The sequence below is a fragment of the Danio aesculapii genome, chromosome 4 (genome assembly GCF_903798145.1).
Source record: "Danio aesculapii chromosome 4, fDanAes4.1, whole genome shotgun sequence".
NCBI lineage: Eukaryota > Metazoa > Chordata > Actinopteri > Cypriniformes > Danionidae > Danio > Danio aesculapii.
In genome coordinates, this window is record NC_079438.1 from 51,741,024 (window position 1) to 51,764,307 (window position 23,284).

General features: G+C 33.7%; 1 protein-coding gene across 1 annotated transcript in view; it reads left to right on the top strand.

The window, feature by feature from the left end:
* cdk17 (cyclin dependent kinase 17) overlaps positions 1-23,284 on the top strand; it is an 83,550-nt gene that overhangs the window by 40,876 nt on the left and 19,390 nt on the right. The window contains exons 3-4 of the mRNA XM_056456034.1: positions 8,367-8,531; positions 18,591-18,724. Coding sequence (XP_056312009.1) covers positions 8,367-8,531; positions 18,591-18,724 — 299 coding nt within the window. The remainder of the gene's footprint in view (positions 1-8,366; positions 8,532-18,590; positions 18,725-23,284) is intronic.

The window sequence follows — 23,284 nt, forward strand, 5'->3', positions numbered from 1 at the left end:
TCTGGGGTAAGATGGAGGAGACATTGAAGATGAATCCTAAGAATCTTGATGAACTCTGGGAGTCCTGCAAGAACGCTTTCTTTGCCATTCCAGATGACTTTATTAATTAGTTATTTGAGTAGTTGCAGAGATGTATGGATGCAGTCCTCCAAGCTCATGGCAGTCAGACACAATATTCATCCTTTTTCCACTGCAGCAAGACTTTATATTTTATACTGTACATTATTTCTGTTAAGTGACAAGACTTTTGTCTAAGCAAAGTCAGACCTTATTGTCCTAATTAAATCAATAAAAATCAATGCATGATCATGTTTTATTTTAGTAAAATAAGTGTAATCTAGAGGCCTTCGCCTTTCTTATAAGCCACTTCTGATACCAAATGATCCACTAGAAGTCAAGTTATTATTTGTTGTTCCTAAAACTTGGATAGACGACAAGACTTTTGTGAGGTAGTTTACGTTAAACAAGCCATTTGATTTATAGTCTCGCTTTACGCTTAGGAAAGATGGTTTTCTTGTGGATACACACACGATATCGATACACACTATATCGATGCTCAAATTATAAATTGTTCCGCCCTAATTGGATCACTAAAAATGCATGTAATTCCACAGATAAAGTCACTTAAAAGATTCTGTCTGCATTGCTTTACCAGGAGCAGTACCAGCCTGCTACAGCATGTTACCACCGGTTTAATTTAAATATCAGTAATTTAATAAATATAGAAAGAATCTAGGTTTATTTAAAATAACTCACTTCAGTTGTCTTCCCTTTAGGGTTGTTGGGACACCTGAAAGAATCATTATCTGATTTTAAAAATGCAAAAGATCTGTGTTAATTAAACATGAAACAAGCCACTGATTTATAGTCTCGCTTCACCCTTAGGAAAGATGTGCATGTAACATGGAAATGAGACGTAGATCTTTTTGTCTCTCATAGTTAAACACTGATGGAAGAAAATTACAGATTCATTTTAGGTCTTTTTGTGTGTGTGTGTGTGTGTGTGATTTGACTTTTTAATTGTTTTAATTAATTTTTAATGTTCCTGATTTGATATTTTAATTCAGTCGGAGATGCAGTCAACAACATGTCAAGTGCTGCAGGCTTGATTTAGCTTGGAGGAAGCCAAATCCTGTTTCTTGATTCTCAAATTAGATTAGTAATTTGACATGTGTGTAGTATAATGAATGATCAGTGTTATTGTGTTAAGCAGTATTTTGCCCACAGGAAAGAAGTCCACTTGTTTTTCTGTACAGCTTCCTTAAATTCTCAACAGCCTTTGTTTTTTTTATGTTTGTGGTCTGGTGTCCAGAACAGAACAGGACAGTCATGTGCACCATCTGCCTTGCTAAACTTGTGCTTTAGTCATGCGTGTGTGTTTTTGTGTGTGTGTGTGTTTGTTTGAGCTATATAGTTCCCCCACATTTGCAACGCTCCCTGAAGACTTCCCTCGTCTTCATAATGAAGAAAGTGAGGGAATTTATATCTGCCTGTGTTCATTTTGGCAACACCAATGAATGTCAGGGTGCTGCACAAAGACCCCTAAGAGCTTGTCACCGGAGACTGTAGGCACAGCAACCATAGAGCCAACCTCTCGCTGGGCCTAGGAGCTTCTGCTGACATGAAGTATTTTTCTCAGGAGCGCTGTTGCTTAGCAACAAGACAGGATAGACGTGCAATTTACCATTGATATATTTATCCACTGAAAAATGATCTAGATATGGCTTTTTCTTCCTCTGTTTCTGTTCTGGTGTATGGCGTTCCTCAGGGCTCTATCCTGGCCCCTGTCTTGTTCTCGTTACACATGCTTCATGCTGACGACACACTGATATGCCCGTAAAGGTCCTATTTAGTTTTAGTTAAGTTTTTTTATGTTAGTTTTAGGGATATCTATAATGTGCTACAAAACAGTGACAAAATGTGTGCTTAGAAGACATAAACATCAAAAGCTTACTTTTAAATGGATCGATGATTTTTTCCTCGTCTCCTCATACTTCAGTTTCTCATCAAACCTTGACCAATTTGATGCTCTCTATTGTCAGACAAGCCCCGCCCCCTTCAAGACGCTTCTTATTTGCTTTTCATTTGATGAGCTTGAGCTCAACCACTCTCGCTACAGAGCTGTGATGAAACAAAATGCTATTGGCTGTATTTTTAAAAAGGGGAGGAGCTACTCTGTCCCGCACTTTCTTAATTTTTCGGTTGAGATTACATCAAACATAGTATAAAAATGCATATTTCAAAGCACTTCATGAGACCTTTAAAGCAAAATTACAAAACTAAGGGCTTCTTTTACACTTTTAATTTCATAACGAGGGCAAAATTGAGGCTTTTGCTGGGTTTTTTGGGAAGCCACAGGGTTTTTAACTCTGCTTCAAAATATATTTCTGACCTTTTGAAATTGAAATTGCTACATTACTTCTATCTTACTTCTAGAGCAGGCATGACCAACCCTGTTTTTGGAGATCGACCTTCCTGCAGATCTCAGTTGCAACCCATATCAAACACACCTGCCTGTCATTGTAAAGTGCTGTTCAGGTCCTAATTAAATGGTTCAGGTGTGTTTGATTAGGGTTGGAGCTGAACGTTGCAGGAAGGTTGATCTCCAGGAACAGGGTTGAGCACCACTGCTCTAGAGATTACTTACTATCTTAACAAAGATTGTTAATGGTCCCGAGATTCAGAATCAAGTTAAAAGCCAAGTTTGCTCTTATTATATTATTATTATTATTATTATTATTTTTATTGTTATTTTTTTGCAATGTATTGACCTTATTCTTCAAAGCAGAAGTGCGCTCGTTTTTGCGATTGTTTTAGAACTTCCAATTCAGTTGCCAATGGGAGAAATGACTAGGAATAGAAAACGGTCAAACTACTTGCTCTACAAACAAGTTTGTACATGATTATACATAAAAAGTAGAAAAATATGATAAGAAAGTATCAGTTTGCAACATCAAGCAGCAGAACGAGCTGTTTTTAACATCTAAAAATGAATGGAAGTGAATAAGTCTCGAGTCAAAAACATTCGAATGGCTGCACCCACTCATACATGAAGAATAAGGTCAGTGTTGCGATATGAATACAATTTCACCAAATGATTTAATATCTCTATTTGAAAATAATTTTTAATATTAGATTGATTAAGATGATTCTTCAGTGGGAGTGCATCTCCATAAAATCTAATAAACGCCATTAAGTTTTCAATTCAATTCACCTTTATTTGTATAGCGCTTATACAATGTAGATTGTGTCAAAATATATGAAGAAAAAGAAAGAAGTATAAGAAAAATATACAATTGAAAGTGTTTTATCCTTTTCAGATTCTAACAGTATTCCAGTACAGTACCTGAATGATAAAATAAAAATAATTCGATAAAACTAATCATTGTTAAAGTCACTAATGGGACAATTTCTTATGCTTAAATGGTTTTAAGATCATTATAGGCATCAAAAACAAATGCAAATGATAAATTATAATACAGACTCAACATTGCACATCCTGCAATGTGACTGTTGCGAATGTTTACATGCTGAAACGTTATATTGTGCAGCCCCGTAGAATATATTTGTACAATTGCATTTATTGTGCTCTGTAAATAAATTCTGATTTAATTTGTTATCTTCTCAGTAGTGGCGTAAAATGGCTGGTTTTTAGCATTCGCTCCTGTTCAAATTCCACTGTTTTATCGTAAATGCACACCCACTGATGCTGCCGGTGGGTCGTTCATCCGTCTAACAGCATGACATATTGTCATGGCCCGACCTGTTGAGCATTACCATGGCATTGGCCGTGGAACATTCCAGAGTTTCCATGATGCTTATATGGAAATATAGTCCCTGTGCGCAGCTGGCCGTCGGTGGAACTTTACCACATGGGCTTAAACCTGCGCCACACTGAGCCTGGACTGTTTTGTTAAGGTGTGTGTGTGTGTGTGTGTGTGTGTGTGTGTGTGTGTGTGTGTGTGTGTGTGTGTGTTTGAGCCTGGTGTTTTGTTGGATTGCCCTTAGTAAGCAGGTTGAAAGGCCCGTTGTAATGAGAGACACAGCTGTGGTGTGGGAAGATATGAGAGAAAGAGAGAGACCACAGCGAAAAAGAGAACGCTCTAAATAAATGAGGAAACGGCATCATCAGCATTTTATGCTCAAGCATCCAAACAAGAGTCCGCAAACAACGTTGTTTAAAGCCAGCACGCTATCAAAGTGATGCTATTGATCTGCTAGGCAATGATTTATCGTTGTAGTGTAATGCATTGGGGAAAAATGGCCTTCGTTGTCTATTGTGATAGGGTAATCATTTGCTGATGCAATAAAATGACTTTAATTTATGCTGACGTCATCAAGCCCTCCCAACTCTGCGTTCACACAGAAGGCGGCGAGAGCATCCAAGTTCGCTCTGGCCACCCAGGGGACAACGCTGTCTGTCTTTACTGCTCCGATGGCAAGAGCGTCAAAATTCGCTAAATTTAAAGTAGCGCTGCAGAAAATCTGTTACAATCCCTGCATAAAAACAGGCTTTCTAGTGTGAAAATGTTATTGCGCTCTATCATATTCAGTTAACTATGGAAGATAAAGATGTTGCGTTACTCGCGTCTCAGTTACTTTTTTTTTTATGTGCGTCCCTGTAAGAAAACATCGTACATAATTGGAAATCCACCGACAGCAATAATTAAACCCTCGGGAACAATTGTGGTAGGAACCAAAGTTCACAGGACTGTGTTCTCTGGAATTAGCTCAAGCGGTGGATGTCTACGTTTTGACTGGTTGCCTCCGAACCGCATCATAGCTCATTACCATAAAGTTGACTTGATTTCAACTCTCTTCGACGGCCACAGTGGCAAAGATGTGCCTCGCCGCTTATCGCCGCCTGCTTCCATTGAAAATGAATGACTTCCGGCTACTTTGGCGCTCTCGTCGCTTTTTGTGGGAATGACAGTAATTCCTCTTTAAACTTTATGACTATAGCAGTTTTTACAATTTAATCAATCCTAAATGAATAAAACCTCTTGTTTTATTTTATTTATTTATTTATTTATTTGGTTTTCATTTGCCGTAATTTTGTTTTATGTGGATTTATTGTAATGCTGGGCAAATTAATGCATTATTGTTATTGCATTAGCACATTAATTAATGCGCACAATTATTTTATTTCAGGCTCTAAATGCACATAGCGGGAAGCCATAAGCCATAAAAGGTTGGGTGGTGGATTAGTATTGACTTGGGAAAGTCATCGTCACTTCTCGACCAATGAAATAATTGGGGTGGGCCTAAAAACTGATTTATACTTCTGCGTCGAGTGATCGTCATGGCCCACAACACATGTCTTGCACGTTGTTGTGCATTTATACTTCTGTGTGCTGTTTGTGTTGCTCTGTAATAACACTTCCAAAACGCTATCTGGCAGTGAGGTTTTTATGTTCCTCTGTGTCAAGCTTTTTTGCGGGTGTTTTGTTTTTTCTTCTGAACGCTACCTTAATGTACAAGTAGCTAAAACTCGCTCATACAGAGGTGGAACCGGTGAACGTTCCAATAAAAGTTTTCAAATGGAGCTTCTTCACAGGACTCGACACTTGTTCAACACTCGCTTGAACTGGCTCACTGCTCTCTGCACCGCCCACACTCATCACTGCTTGCGTTGCATGTCATCGCAACGTGTAGTTAAATATTTTTTAAAGAGGTGCGCGTCAGCCAAGGCAAAGTGTATGCACCATACGCGTGCTTGATGCCGAAGTATAAAAAAGGCTGTAAGACTGCCGCATTTGCTGCTGCTCTCACATGAACCAGACGGTACAAAAATATGGATGAAAGTAGCGAACTCTTAAAATAAATATGCGTAATGCACTTCTTTTAAAATCGTTATTGATTTTTGTGCCTAATAATGCGATTAATAAAAATTTTTAAAACAATGTAATCGTTGCCCAGCACTTGTTTATTGTTTTGCTTTACTTTTATCTTTTTAGTTTTTTCCTTTGTTTGGTGTTTTTGTTTAGCTTTAGTATTTTCTTGCTCGTTTTTGTTTTGTTTCTTTGCTTTTTTGACTTTTTGTTTTGTTGCTTTATTTGGTTTTGTGTTTAAATTTGTACTTTTTTGTTGCCTTTTGGGTTTCGTTTGCTGTTTTGTTTTGTGTGAAATGTTATTGCATGTCAGAAGTGAAATCGTCTGCTTTTTTATGAGTGTGTTTTATTAAAGCTTTTAAATAGAGCATTGAATGGGTTAAATACAAGAGAGATTTTGGCCTGTGTCATTCAGAGCCAGAGAGCTGCACTATTTGTGTGTTTATGTCTCTGAACATGCTGGCATAGAATGGCTTTAAGATTACGATTTCCCAGAGAGCAGCTCTTTATCTCCTTATGTAATGCAATACCACTGTGGTGCTGAGTGTTTTTTTTTTTTTTTTTCTGGTGTGTGTGTATTCTTTTGCGTACTTGTGTGTGTATGTGAGGGAGCTGAATGAGGGGTTGGTTTACTGGACAGGTGGTGTGAGGAGAAACAGGTGGGAGGGACAGGTGGGGGTGACGAGCACACACACACTCACACACACACACACACACAAACACACACACACACACACACGCATAAATTGATGGTCATATAACCTCTACGGTGGTTGATTAAAGTTAATATATGCATTGTATTTTCTATCTAAAGGAGTCGAGTGTCAGAGTTTGGACTGGTTTATAATGATGCTTTATCTCTTCATTATTAACAGCTATTGTTTAATGTATTGCCGGCAGCAGCTCTTTAATGATTAACTCACCTTTCTGCTTCACTTTTATGCTTGAGTGTCGACAGTTGGAGGTTTTGTTCAGCTGATGCGTAATCATGCCTTGTGTTGATAGGCTCAAATGACTCCAGCTGCTTTCTTATTGGTTGGTAGGTTACCATTGCAACAACTCTGCAGTGATTGGCTCAGTATTCAATTAAGGGGAGATGGAAGTGTTTTGCAGTCTAGTGGAAAGAAAACATCCTAAATACACTTTAATCTGTTTCTTTTATTAATAATGTTAATAATTTATGCCTGTAGATTTCCATTTTAATACTATTTTTTTAAAGGCATCTTTTTTTTCATTTGCATTGAGTCATAAATCTCTCCTTTAGCTGGTTTTACACGCAAATTGATATATCGATATTATGAAAGATGAAAGATTGATGTTTATAACATTCTCCCTCTCTTTTTTTTTTGGGCTGTTCAGAGTAATTGCTGTATTATATAGTGTTAAAAAACATTATTTGACTGTAAAATGTTACAGAAATTCATCCAGTGTTCAAATTTTGTGTTGGAACTGTATTTTACTAAAGTATGGCTGCACAATATATGGCAAAATTGTCGTTATTGCGATAATAATATATGCAAATCACTTTACGCATTGGTTGTTTACTTAAATTTGACCAATCAGATGGTGCCTTACTATCTTTATTCACGCCTTCCCAATAGTTGCTGTTCTGTTATTGGCTAGAGCGGTCCAAAGGGGAACCCAGAGCTTATTATTATTATTGTTATTAGCATTTTTCTAGTGATAAGTTACAACAGGGGTGGGCAAACTCTGTCCTGGAGGGCCGGTGTCCTGCACAGTTTAGCTCCAACACTAATCAAACACACCTGAACATGCTAATCAGTGTCTTCAAGATCACTAGAAATCTATAAGCAGGTGTGTTTGATTAGAGTAGGAGTTAAACTGTGCAGGACACCGGCCCTCCAGGACCGAGTTTGCCCACCTCTGAGTTACAATGTAAAAAATACCACCATCACAATATGACAAACGTAAAATTTACCATTTATATATTTATCCACTGGCTTTTCTTCTTCCTCTATTTCTGTTTTAGTGTATGGCATTCCTCAGGGCTCTATCCTGGTCCCTGTCTTGTTCTCCTTATACATGCTGCCTATGGGCTGTGATCTTTTGTGTGATTTAATTTTTATGCTGATAACACACATTAATATGCTCTTAAAGCAAAATCACAAAGTTTTTAAAAACATAGCTAATAAAAAATAGCATTTTTTTCAAGTGAAATGTTTTAATGTAAGAAATATTGTAATCACAACACTCAACAATCACATATTTTTCTAGTATTGTGCAGCCCTAAACTAAAAAATGCTTAATTTGCATATTTACATGTAATTTTATTAGAAACCTTGATATTCAGAAAAAGTTTGCAATTGGTAATGTAATCAATCAACCCATTCAGCTGTTTTTAGAAAGCTGCCGTTTTCTATTGATTGCTGGAGTTTTCCTTTGACCTCAGAGCAACCTCATGTTATAAAATAATGATTTTGAAAGAATTATGGACCGAGATTATAAATGTATGCATGCAATTACGTCGATACTGTATGTGTATTGACTGAAGTCTTGTTGTTGTTAATTTTTCAGAGCCCATTGTCAGGAATGGCCGGCCGCCGTCGTCCCACAGCATGCACTCGTTTTTGCACCAGTACACAGGCTCCTTTAAGAAGCCTCCTTTGCGGCGACCGCACAGTGTCATCGGCGGCAGCCTGGGCTCCTTCATGGCCATGCCTCGAAACGGCAGCCGTCTGGGTGAGTGAGCAGTTATTATTACACCATAACACAATTACAGGCTGATTTCAGTAGTCACCATTTACAGACTCACTCAGCATTAAGAATTTGTCTTTTAAAAAAAACGAAACATCTATTTCTTTAAGCGGTTACAAATTATGTATAGCGATGCTCCATTGTTATGTACTTGTGACACAATAACAGATATGATGTTAGTGATGGTTAAGATTTTAATAACCTTTTTTATATTATTGTTTTATTTTTTTTTAAGTGCAGCAAAATAGTAGTTTTTATTGAGTTTGATTGCAATGGTTTTAAAAGTTTGAATGGCTGCACAATGTATAGTTTCAGCATCGATATCGAAATGTACACATTCGCAATAGTCACATCGCAGCATCTGCAATGATAAATCAGAATTATAGTTAAGTAGGAGTTAAAAACGCACATGATTGTGGAGTAATTGCAAAGTTTAACTATAAAGTTACCATATATATTTATATACACACACACACACACACACATATATATATATATATATATATATATATATATATATATATATATATATATATATATATATATATATATATATATATATATATATATATACATATATATACATATACATATACATATATATATATATATATATATATATATATACACACACACACATAATTTGCATGTGTTTGAAAGTCTGTGACCGTATATGCATTACAGTTCAGTCACAGGAAATTAACATTTTAGTCACTTCAAGAAAGATTCTTTGTATTTATGTACAGTATATATGCAATTAAGATCATACAGTGTTATTTATTTTACAATTAATTATTTAATTTGTGTATCTGAATACTGTTACTGACTCCCCCCAAAAAACAAAGGATTTATTTAATCTGTAACTTGTTTTATATTTATCTTTGATTGTGATTTGATTTGTTTCATTTGATGCAGATGCGCTCCACTTCAAAATTATCCTATCATCTGTCTAATTCATCAATTTTATCCAAACAGAGCTATTCGTTTCATCGGTTACACAATATTTAAATTATACACAATATTGCAATATGTATCGCAGAAAGATTAAATATTGCGAAGTCAGTTTTTTTTCAATATCGTGCAGCACTATTTTGAATACTATTAATATTACTATAATATAATGATTTTTATTATTGCTATTTTTAAATATTTATATTTGTTTTAATGCAAATGTAATAAAATAGTAGCTTGTTAAAATTAAATATAATTGCAATGGTTTAAAAAGCTTGAATAATATTAATATTAGTGTAATATAATAATTTTTATATTATTTTAAAAATATTTACGTTTATTTTAAAGTAAGTGTAATAAAACGGTAGTTTGTTAAAATTGAATGTAACTGCAATGGTTTTAAAAGTTTGATTATTATTCATTTTTAATATAATATAATAATTTTATTATGATTATTTTTAAATATTTAAATTTATTAACATATAAAATAATTATTATAAAAAAAAATTTAATAATTGAATATAATTGCAATGGTTTAAAATGTGTGAATAATATTAGTATTAGTTTAATAAAATTAGTTTATTTTTTATTGCTTCTCCCAGGAATAATAATATTAATAATCATACTTGTATAATAATAGCATAATATTTATTCAATATTATTGAAAAATATAAAGTAAATGATGTCTGTTTATATTTTGCTATAATATTTACTGCATATTATTATCTTTTTATTAAGAATTTGGTTTATGTTTGCGTTGTATAATATCGCATTTATTCGCAGTATTTATTTTTGCATTTATTGTTATTTGTTGAAGTACTAGTACACTGTTAATAGTAATAATAATAATAACTCGTGTATTATTTACTTCTTCTCTTTTTTCATTTTATTTGAATAAACTCTCCATGCTTTACTTTTACCACATTACTTTAATGATCCATTTGTTTGGTTACATGTTAAAAGCAAATTCACTATTTTAAAATAGGAGTATAATTGCATATCATATATTTGCCTGGATTTTTTTGTGAATCATTGTGCAAATGAAGTGTATGAATGACTCAAGCCTTGCTCGATCACAAAATTAATAAGACCACACCCACTCGCAGTTCATTGGCTGCTTTTGTTTGCCTGACAGTGAGTCTTCTCTGTAATAGTGTTTAATAGACAAACAGCTTATATCAGTGCTGTCAGAAACATAGGTGGCTCTGCTTTATCTGTGACTCTGCATTATCTGAGTGTGTGACAGTCATGTCAGAGCCATTGTGCATGTGTGTGTATGTGTGTGTGGGTGTTCAGCACTTACTCGGGCAGGAAGTGAGTCACACGAGGGTTAGTGGGTGGTGTGTGTGTGTGTCGCAGTTGAGCAGCTCCGTCCGGCTGCTCTCTCTCTGTGTGTGTGTTCATGCGTGGTGCTTCCCATACGTCAGGTTATTATTTATCAGCACTTCAGACACAAGTCCAGACAAGTCCCGTTTCTGTCATCTTATCTGTTAACTGCAACGTCACCAGAGTGAATGCTGGTGGATTTAGCACTGATAGTGTAATATTTGGCATATTTAAACATTCTAATAGATATAGATTTTTAAATATCTTTTTTTAAATATCATTTTTTTTTATTTAAATTATTTATAATGCTTTTTTTTCAAGATTTTTACATTTGTTTTGTAATTATATATTTTTATATTGTGGTTTTATATCATTATTAAGGGTTACTACTACTACTACTAATAATAATAATAATAATATTAACAATATTATCAGGTAAATATTATAATATTAACAATTATATAATTATGATATTCTATTTTCCAATGTTTTACATTTTTAAATGATTTTAATGTAATGGTAAATAATATTATAGCAGTAGTAGTCATCGTCGTAGTAGTAGTAATAATTGTCATAATAGTAGTGGTCGTAGTAGTAGCCATAGTAGTAGTTGTAGGAATAGTAGTGGTTATAGTAATAGTCGTAGTAGTAGTCGTTTTTGTAGTAGTATGCATCGTTGACGTCGTAGAAGGCGTGGTAGTAATAGTAGTAGTAATAGTTATAGTAGTTGTAGTAGTCGTTGTTGTAGGAGTAGTAGTAGGTGCAGTAGAAGGTGTAGTCTTAGTAGTAGGTGTAGTCTTAGTCCTAGTATTAATAGTTGTAGGAGTAGTAGTAGTCGTTGCAGTAGTCATAGTACTAGTAGTCGCAGTAGTAATTGTAGTCGTAGTGGTTGTAGTAGTAGTAGTAGTAGCCATAGTAGTTGTTGTAGGAGTAGTAGTGGTTTTAGTAATAGTCGTTGTAGTCTTAGTAGTAGTTGTTTTAGTAGTAGTATGCATCGTTGACGTCGTAGTATGCGTGGTAGTAATAGTAGTAGTAGTTGTTGTTGTAGTAGTTGTAGGAGTTGTAGTAGGCGCAGTAGTAGGTGTGGTCTTAGTAGTAGGAGTAGTAGTAGTCGTTGCAGTAGTTGTAGTACTATTAGTCGCAGTAGTAGTTGTAATCGTAGTGGTAGCCGTAGTAGTAGTTGTAGGAGTAGTAGTGGTTATATTAATAGTCGTTGTAGTCTTAGTAGTAGTCGTTTTAGTAGTAGTATGCATCGTTGACGTCGTAGTAGGTGTGGTAGTAATAGTAGTAGTAGTCATAGATATAGTAGTTGTAGTAGTAGTAGTAGTCATTGTTGTTGTAGTACTTGTAGGCGTAGTAGTAGGTGTAGTCTTAGTAGTAGGTGTAGTCTTAGTCCTAGTAGTAATAGTTGTAGGAGTAGTAGTAGTCATTGCAGTAGCTGTAGTACTAGTAGTCACAGTAGTAGTTGTGGTTGTAGTAGTAGTAGCCATAGTAGTAGTTGTAGGAGTAGTAGTGGTTATAGTAATAGTCGTTGTAGTCTTACTAGTATTCGTTTTAGTAGTAGTATGCCTCGTTGATGTTGTAGTAGGCGTGGTAGTAATAGTAGTAGTAGTCATATTTATAGTAGTTGTAGTAGTAGTTGTAGGAGTAGTAGTAGGTGTAGTCTTAGTCCTAATAGTAATAGTTGTAGTCGTAGTGGTCGTAGTAGTAGTAGCCATAGTAGTAGTTGTAGGAGTAGTAGTGGTTATAGTAATAGTCGTAGTAGTCGTTTTAGTAGTAGTATGCATCGTGTCGTCGTAGTAATAGTAGTATTAGTCGTCGTTGTTGTAGTAGTTGTAAGAGTAGTAGTAGGCGCAGTAGGAGGTGTAGTCTTAGTAGTAGGTGTATATATTATATTATGTATATATATATTATGTATATATATATATATATATATATAAACCATAGTAGTAGTTGTCGTAGTAGTGTTATTAGAAGAGTAATGTATTAATTTTAATTATTTGTAGATTTTGATATTTACACACACACATCTATATATATGCTGTATATAAACAGTTACTACTGAATTTCAATAAATTGTTAAAATGTTTTTATAATTTAATATTTTATATTGATTTTATTTATTATTTTAAGTACATTTTATTTTATCATATATAATTTGTAGCTTTGCATTTTCAGGATAAAAAATAATCATAGTTATGATAATCATGAGCATTATAATCATCCATAATATTTATAATAATCATATTTTTATTTCAATTTTTTTTGTCATTGTTTCATACAAATTAACATATAAAATAATTGAAAAGCTAAATGTATTCATCCATGATTCTTCCCTATATTATTGTTTAGCATGATGTTTCTATATTATTAGTGTTAATGTATAGCAGCATCTCTGACATCTCTGTTCTCGCTTCTTTCTGATCAGTTAACATCCACATCAGAGAGCGACTCTGTTTATTAGCCGCAGATTGTGGAATTTGTAAGCTGTGATGTGAAGACTCGATAAACTTGCGTTCGCTGGAATAGAATGATGTCAGCCGGTCTGCAGTTTATTACAGTTTGACCCACTTTCATTCTTAGAAGATTTCTTTTTTCAGAGAAGTTCTCTGCATCGGTATGTGAACGAGACGGAGAACAGAAGACAAAGCGATGACAGAAAACACACGACGCAATATGATATGATGTGCTGAGCGGAGGAGGTGGAGAAAGATAAAAGAGAGAGAGAGAGAATAGAGGAAATGGGCTGATCGGCAGAGAGAGAGACTCGTTACCTTACACAATGCTGGATTTTTAAAAAAAACTAGGGCACATTACCTGCGACTGCACACACGCTCACACACACACATACATATACAGAGATTTGAGGTTTTAAACATGCTAGTAAAGTGTGAAGAAATGCAGAAATCTGGCAAACAGTGATTGCACTGATGCTGGATTACACTAAAACAGAAGATTAAAAAGATTTATATCATATTATTATATTCTGTGTAAAACATTATCTTTCAGTTAAGACAATCAGGCATATTTTTGCATTATTTATTTATTTTTATTTAATCATTACCAATTAATAGGCCAGCTCGTTTTTTTTTGTGTGGTTTTATTTTTTGTGTTGTTGTTATTGTTGTTGTTTTTTGTTTGTTTGGGTTTTTTAATTTGTTTCGTTTTGTGTATTTTTTGTTTAGTTTTTATTTGTTTTTGTTTTTTTTGTTTTGTTGAGTTTTTAGTTTTGTTTAGTTTTATTTTATTCTTTTGTCTTTGTTTATTTGGTTTTATTTATTTATATATTTATTTAGTGTTTTGTTTTGTGATTTGATTTTGTTTTGTGTGTTTGTTTGTTGAGTTTTGTTTCGTTTAGTTTTTTATCTTTTTCTTTTGTTTTTCTGCTTTGTTTTATTTAGTGTTTTGTTTTTAGTGTGATTTTGTTTGTTTGTTTGTTTGTTTGTTTGTTTGTTGAGTTTTTTGTTTAATTTTGTTTATTTTTCTTTTGTTTTTCTGTTTTCTGGTCTATTTTTATTTATTATTTTAGCAACGTAGTGGTAGTAGTAAACTTTATTGTCCTTGGCAGGAAATATTTTGTGTTTTGTTTTGTGATTTGATTTGTTTTCTGTTTTGTTTGTTTGTTGAGTTTTTTGTTTAGTTTTGTTTATTGGTCTTTTGTTTTTCTGTTTTATTTGATTTATTTATTTATTTTGTGCTTTGATTTTTGATTTGATTTTCAGTTTTTTTTATTTGAGTTTTTAGTTTTGTTTGGTTTTATCTTTTGTTTATTTTATATTTTTGTCTTTTTGTTTATTTTATTTATTTATTTATTTAGTGTTTTGTTTGTGATTTAGATTTTTTTTTCTTCAGTTTTTTTGTTTTTATGTTGAGTTTTTTTTGGTGAATGTTGTTTTTGTGTGATTTGATTTGGTCTTTTGTTTGTCGAGGTTTTAGCTTTGCTAATTTTTTCTTTTGTTTGTTTCATTCTTTTGTCTTTTTTACTTTATTTTATTAATTTATTTGTTTACTGTTTTGTTTTGTGATTTGATTTTCTCGTTTGTTTGTTTGTTTGTTTGAGTTTTTTGTTTAGTTTTATTTTTTCAGTAGTTTTTCTTCTTTCTATTATTTATTTATTAATTAAGTGTTATGTTTTGTAATTAGATTTTTTTTTTATTTCAGCTTTTTTTTGTTTTTAGTTTGGGTATTTTTGTAAATTTTTTTGTTGATTGTTTTTGTTCTCCCACATTTACATTGTACTAACTGAAAACTGCTACCCTGACGAATAGTCAGAAAATGGCCAAAAATACTTTTAATTAAGCACCATTATTAAAGAGACAGACAGGCATACAACTGAGTGGTGTAATAGATGAGTTTCAGGTTAGCAGTTTTACTGCCTCGGCCTGATAAAGCGAGGCCATTATTTCACCCTTGGGGGACTCAGTCTGATGAGGCGGCCATAAAACTACAGAGCCACAACCACACCTTTACACTCTTTCATTTCAGTTCCCAAGAATATAATCTTTTCTCTTCCGGAACAGCTGTTTAGATCCTAAAAAATCTGTGGAAATGCTGTAGGTCCTGTTTTAACGTTGAGACGGACTAAACAGAAATCATGGCTGCTCATATTCACACTCTGATTGGCTATTCTGGGTAATTTCCTGATTTGTCAAGCCAGGATTATATTACTAATGCTATGTTTTGTTTCAATTTTGTGACTCATCTCAAGTTTTAGGACAAAAGTGACGACAGAAAATACATCCTGTATGTTTTAAATGGCAGTTTCTCCAGTTTCACAGACTAGGCTTAAGTGTAGTCCTAAACTATATTGCATATTTAAGCTGTCTTAAATAAAAATAACTAAATAGCTCACATTTTTAGTTCTTGTTCTTTAGGAAAGCCCTGTTTTCTTTATGTGTTAATTTAGTCCGTATAAACTAAATGACTGAAAATGTTAAGTTTTTTTTGCGCATCTTTCCCTCATAGCAAATGAACTGTAAAAGGGGCGTGGCTAAGAATATTGTGGATGAAGTCATCAAACTGATGTCAACAGAACAGTCCACACTCCAAATGTAGATGCAAATGGTCAGACTTCGTTTGAAGATTACCAAAACAAGCATTTCTTTTCAGCGGATTAACTTGCACAGATTAATTGTTCACCTAAACAATATTAACGTGGACTATTAAAAATGAACACTGTAGAATTTGACTCCACATGGACTTTAATAATTGGATATGTTGTACTTACAACTTTGTGCTACTATTTAATAGCAGCTTGTAGCTTCTGACACACATTTTCAGTCTTGCAATGTGGATGAAACCTCTTTTCTGCAAACATTATGGACGATAATTGATTTTTGTTTTCATTTTAAAGCGCAGTGTGGAAATGAAAACAAACACCGCTTTAGTCCGTGACCCAAAAGAGACACATGGACCTAAACACGTGTTGATCTTAATTCCTGGCTGTTGGTTTTCAATTTGTGAATGTGCGCGCATGTGTGGTTTATAAAGCCCGATTACATCATGTTTTGGCCCATCATCCGGTTCAGATAAGCTGGATCATACTTTTATGTAATAGAGAAGAGTTGAGGACATAGTTCATTCAGACGAGCACTTGCTGTATAAACACCAAGCACATGGAGCGGCACGAATCCCATCAGTTTTCTGCTTTTCCGTGTGTTTTTCTTGGGAATCGTGTCGTAGGTCAGTGTGAATGAAGCATGTGTGTGTCCGTGTCATGTTTGACTGGTTTTCATGAATATGAACAACTGCAGGAGAATTATTAACAGACTGTAGACTGATGTGTGTGTGTAGTGCTTTATGTACACAGGTTCAAGTGTGTGTGTGTTTTTAAAGGGAAAGAGGGTGAATAAGGGCTTTCAGTGAAATTGAAGAATCACATGCTGCTTTTCTAATACACACACAACACACACACTAGCATGTATCCCGAATCACTATCTTTCCTGCATGATATATGAGATTAGTGTGTCCTGAATCACAGTATGTTAAAAATAGCATGGCAGATGTACTTTTTAAGCTGATATTAAATACAAGATGTTGTTAATATTCATGTGTGTAAAATGTGCTTCAGGTCGAAAATAAGGCTTCAGCACTGTTTAGCTTTCTCAAGTTAAAAATGGGGTTTAATTGAGTTTTTTAATGTGGTTTATGTGATATTGAATGTATTTGTGTTGGCTGTTTTCTGTGATATGTGTAATGTGAACGCTGATGTGGTGAAGCCAAAGATAAATTTCCACTTGTGGACAATAAAGAAATTTTAAATATATATATTTAAATACACACACACACGATACCCATATATATATGAACTTTAAAGTTAATTTTAGGACAAGACAAAAAGCTATATATATATATATATATATATATATATATATATATATATATATATATATATATATATATATATATATATATATATATATATATATAGCTTTTTGTCTTGTCCTAAAATTAACTTTAAAGTTCATTTGTAAACATCCGTTTGTTCACTGTTTTGTAGTTCATTTGAAATAAAAAAATATATACTGATTTTCTTGTAAATTGATATTTTAAATGTGATTATTGTTCATATTTCGTCTTCACATTTTTAAATATATTTTTTGGTTGTTTTATTTTAAATATTAAAATGTTTTTTTTAAGAATTAAACATTTTTTTAAATATAAAATGTTCATATATTAGTCAGTTTGTAAAATGTAATTTATAATCATTGTAATAGTACATTGATTATTATTATTCATTCATTCTTTTCTTATTGGCTTAGTCCCTTTATTAATCTGGGGTCGCCACAGCGGAATGAACCGCCAACTTATCCAGCATATGTTTTAAGCAATGGATGCCCTTCCATCTGCAACCCATCACTGGGAAACATCCATACACACTCATTCACACACATACACTACGGACAATTTTAGCTCACCCAATTGACCTATACTGCATGTCTTTGGAGTAGTGGGGGAAACCGGATTACCCGGAGGAAACCCACGCGAACGCAGGGAGAACATGCAAACTCCATACAGAAATGCCAACTGACCCAGCTGAGGCTTGAACATGCGACCTTTTTGCTGTGAGGCAACAGTGCTACCTACTGCCCCATGCGCCGCCCTATTATTATTATTATTATTAAATTGGATATAAATATTCATTTGTACTTATTATTTGTTATTATTGTTTGTATTTATTCATTAGAATTAATTCCTTGATGTACCATCTCAGTTTCAAGGGGGTCCCACAATTAATCGCAATCACATAAAAATAACACAAGAAGACGAAAACAAAACATAAACTACATAACATCAATAAAATAACAACAAAACATAAACATTGACAAAATGGGAAGTAGTACACGTAAATACATATTCAAAGTATGATAAAAACTACTTGCAAATATTTAAAGTTTAAAAGATGTATTTAACAATATTGAAGATTAAAACATTTGGTCTGGGAAGTCTTAAGGTTTCTGACTTTTTTTAAAGAAACAATCAGTGGAGACTTTCGGTAGAAGTTGTTGTTTTAAATTCTGACTATAATTGCTTATATATATTTTTATTTATAAATGACACTATACTTTTGTACTCGTGAAAACTTCATTTATGGCAACTTTAGTAGAATTAAGACAAATTTATGTTGTTAAAGTGCATGACATAAACATGCTTTGGAGTTTTTAATGCATCGTACTATAAATACTATAAAAAATGTCAATAAAATCTAGAACTCCAGCTTTCGCCACTTATTTTCACCGTCCAACTTTTCCTCTTTTTCTCTCCCAGACATTGTTCATGAGAATCTGAAGATGGGTTCAGATGGAGAGAGTGATCAGGCTTCAGGAACGTCTTCAGATGAAGTGCAGTCTCCCACCGGAGTGTGTCTGCGTACCCGAAGCCACCGCCGCATATCCATGGAGGTAAGAGAGAAACGAACCAGCAGCTCAAAACCCGCTTCAGACACAGCCGTGTGTCACTTACCGTGAACTTTATTTGTGGTCTTGGGTAGGTGGAGGGATTCCTTCGTTTCTCTTTCACAATTACTCATTCTCTCCTACGTCCTATTAGTCAGCTTCTTTCTTCCTCATACGTTGCTGCCCATTCTGGAAAGAGAAATTTGGAGGGTTTTTTGAGCAGCTGCTGATGGTGTAAGAGGAACTTGGGCATTCTCGAGAGCTGGTGTGTTTGTGTTAAGACACTGCAGGTGAATAGATTTTAAGGTAAAACAAATATTATCTGATAGCTATCACCATATTTGACTTTAACTGTTAAAAGCTTTTAGATACTAGTTAAAGTAATTAGCTACTAATAAAGTTTTGGTACTTAATAACGTACGTTTTCTAATAATGTAAATTTTCACAACACTTAAAAGACATTTAGGAACTGAAGACACCCAGTGATGAAGTGTTTTTCAGGTGTAATTTCGTACCATTCTTCCTGCAAAAAATTCTTAAGGTGGGCAATAGAACAAGGTCTTTTGCTCTTCAAAATGTGCCACATTCTCTATTGTAGACAGGTTGGGACTGCAGGCAGGCCAGTCAAGTACCTAGATCCTCTTCTTCAGCAGCCAGAACTTTGTGATGTGTGCAGAATGTGGTTTTGCATCACCATATTTTAACTTTAACCCTTAAAAGCCATCAGTTACTAGTTAAAGTAATTAGCAACTAATAAAGTTATGATAACTAATAATGTTAATTTTCTAATAACGTAAATTTTCACAACTCCTAAAAGACCTTTAATGACTGAAGACACAGAGTGATAAAGTGTTTCAGGTGTTATTTTGTGCCATTGTTTCTGCAAACAAGTCTTTAGGTGAGCAACAGTACAAAGTCTTTTACACTTCAAAATGTGCCACATTCTCAATTGTAGACAGGTTGGAACTGCGGGCAGGCCAGTCAAGTCTTTGCATCCTCTTCCTCTGTAGCCAGAACTTTGTAATGTGTGCAGAGTTTGGTTTTGCATCACTATAATTTAATTTTAACCATTAAAAGCTATTAGTTACTAGTTATGTGATTAGCAACTAATAAAGTTCTGGTAACTAATAAAGTAATTTTTTTAATAACTTACATTTTTACACCACGTTAGATGTTTAGGGACTGATTTTCTGATTTTGACTGTAATACAGTAATGTGCACCTTTTGTAAAGCTGCTTTGAAACAATTCTTGTTTAAAGCGCTATACGAATAAACTTGTATTGAATTGAATATTTGCCTTGTTGATGGAGTATACTAAGATTGCAAATGATGCATTATATAATTAAATATGCATTCATTTGCATAACATTCTAGTCCAAAAGTCTGGATGAAGCCTGGTTTTTGTTACATTTTCTTTTTGTCATGTTAGATTCAACTATGGTACATTCAGCCTTTGTAAAAACATGGCTTCATCTAGATTTCTAGATTAGAAAGAGGGGAGTTTAATTGCTTTAATTAAAAATGTTTACTTTAAATTTTTTTTTTTTCTTTAAAATGTATACTTTGGAAGTGTAAAATGTATACATAATGCAAACACCCTGTAAAAATGTTGCATATATATTCATTGACATTATGCATGAAGGTATATATAATTTAGTGTATGTGAATGCTGCTAAAGTGGAGATTAATAGTTCAGTGCTGGATGTTTTCTTTTAATCTGACCAAAAAAATAAAGAAAACATTTTATGGATGACCAAAAAGCACAAAAAGTGACAGGTGCTTAAAATAAACTGCCTTTTCTGCACTCTCACCTTTAAAAGTCATTTATCAACCTCATTTAGGAAGCTTAAACCAGGTATTACACAAGACAGCTAGTTTTGTCTTAACCAGCTGCAGCTGCAACAAGTAACAGGATGTTTTGGTTTATGCACTGCATAGCTCCGCCCACTGTGGAACATTATTGGTCTAAAATTCCACTCCTTGGTTATTATACATAATAGCCAAGCTGTTCTAGTCGGCGTTGATTGTGATTGGCCAGAAATATCACTGAGTTATATATTATTTATTTATTATTTCAAATCATACACCTGTGTCTATCTGGCAGCGTTTAATATTAAAGAAAGACGCACTCTTTTTCTCGTTTTTTAATTTAGCTGTGTGTTTTCTTCATTGCAGTGTTATAGAGAACGGTGTAAATACCATTGTTTTTGAGGATATGAATTGAAAAAAAAAACACTCTTGGAAAAATCTGAATTAAGCTGACTACATCAAGACATGCACGTCACTCTCTGGCTACATGAAGCATTTAAAGCTGCTTATTCTGGGCTTTTAATTGCAAACCTCAGTTCAAACTAGTTATTTGGCCATGTGTTCCTCACGCTCGCTCTCTGTCGTCTGTCTTCTTTTGCCCCCTGCTGTATACACTGGGTTACTGCAGCAGCATACAAATAAAAACAAATGTAAACATCATTTCAAAAATGAATGAAATTAACGAATAGCAATATATTTACTCTATTAATAAGGGATATCTAGCATGCACCACAATCTAAACATTAGTAAATAGCATTTTCTGTCAATTAAAGGCATCATGACAAATACTATTGTGAAATACTTTAAATGGATATCATATTTATTATCATAAACAGAATATGTATGCTAAAAGATGGATTATATTACCTGTTGCTTAATTATATTACTTAAACTATGCTATATTACAAGTGTTTCCCAGAGATGGGTTGCTGCTGGAAGGGCATCTGCTGTGTAAAACATGTGCTGGATAAGTTGGCGGTTCATTCCGCTGTGGCGACCCCGGATTAATAAAGGGACTAAGCCGAGAAGAAAATGAATGAATGAATGAATGAATGAATATTACAAGTGACTTGTTTTTGTCAATTAAAGGCAGCATAGAAAAATCCTCTTATGAAATGAAACACTTTAAATGGGTATCATATTTAATATCATGGTTAATATATGTATATTCAAAGATAAATTGTTACTTGTCTGTATTTGTTTTATATACAGTTGAAGTCAGAATTATTAGCCCCCCTTTGAATTCTTTTTTAAATATTTCCCAAATGATGTTTAACAGAGCAAGGAAATTTTCACAGTATGTCTGATAATATTTTTTCTTCTGGAGAAAGTCTTATTTGTTTTATTTTGGCTAGAATAAAATCAGTTATTAATAAAAAATAAAAATAAAAACTATTTTAAGGTCAAAATTATTAGCCCCTTAAGCTATATATTTTTTGTCGATAGTCTACAGAACAAACCATCGTTATACAATAACTTGCCTAATTACCCTAACCTGCCTAGTTAACCTAATTAACCTAGTTAAGCCTTTAATTGTCACTTTAAGCTGTACAGAAGTGTCTTGAAAAATATCTAGTCAAATATTATTTACTGTCATCATGGCAAAGATAAAATAAATCAGTTATTAGAAATGAGTTATTAAAACTATTATGTTTAGAAATGTGTTGTCTCTGTTAAACAGACATTGGGGAAAAAATAAACATGGGGGATAATAATTCTGGCTGTACATATATTTGATTAACAAGGACATATTTAAACTGTTTTTTTCATACACTTTGTGTAATCAATTCTATGTTCTTTTGGTTTTCTTTTAAATACATCTACACTGAAAAAAATAACTCTTAAGATTTACTTAAAAAATCCTCGTAACAATTTGCACTAACAAATTTCACATAAATTTTTCCTTCTTGTACAATTATCTTGTCAATATCATGTAAAATGTACTTAATGTTTACCCTAAAACTCCTTAATTTATTAAGTAAAAGTTAATTGATTATCTTCAATTTTGATTCTGTTTATTAAGCTCGTGTTTAAGCAGAAGGAACATTGCTTTAATAAATAAAATAAATAAATCGTATTAGTTACAAATGAGTACATCTGGCATAACTTGTTTAGTTAAGACCCACTTTTCACTGGCTGCATCATAGTGGCGCAGTGGGTAGCACGATCGCCTCACAGCAAGTGAGCCTCGGCTGGATCAGTTGGCATTTCTGTGTGAAGTTTGCATGTTCTCCCTGTGTTGGCGTGGAGATGAATTGGGTAAGCTAAATTGGCCATAGTGTATGTGTGTGAATGAGTGTATGGGTGTTACCCAGTGATGGGTTGCAGCTGGACAGGCATCCGCTGCGCAAAACATGTGCTGGATTAGTTAGCGGTTCATTCCGTTGTGGGGACCCCTGATTAATAAAGGGACTAAGCCAAAAAGAAAATGAATGAATGAATTTCCATTGGCTTGGAATTTATTTCACTTTAAGCAAATTAAACCCAAGAGCAAATTTACTTTAAAAACACTTACTGATCTCAGAGCTGGTGTTAGCATAGAAATGACTCTCTGAGTGAAGCGTCAAACTTTAAAGCTGATAATAAATATGCCAAGACCCTAAGCATGAGTGCTACTCTTCTGCGAGGTGGTAACCGCAAAACTAAAAACACTTTCTCAAAACGCTTCTTAATCATCAAACTAATGACGATTAAATTAAACGCCTATGATTGCTTTTATTTTCAAAATATTCTCTTCTTAATTCATGCTGGGATCCA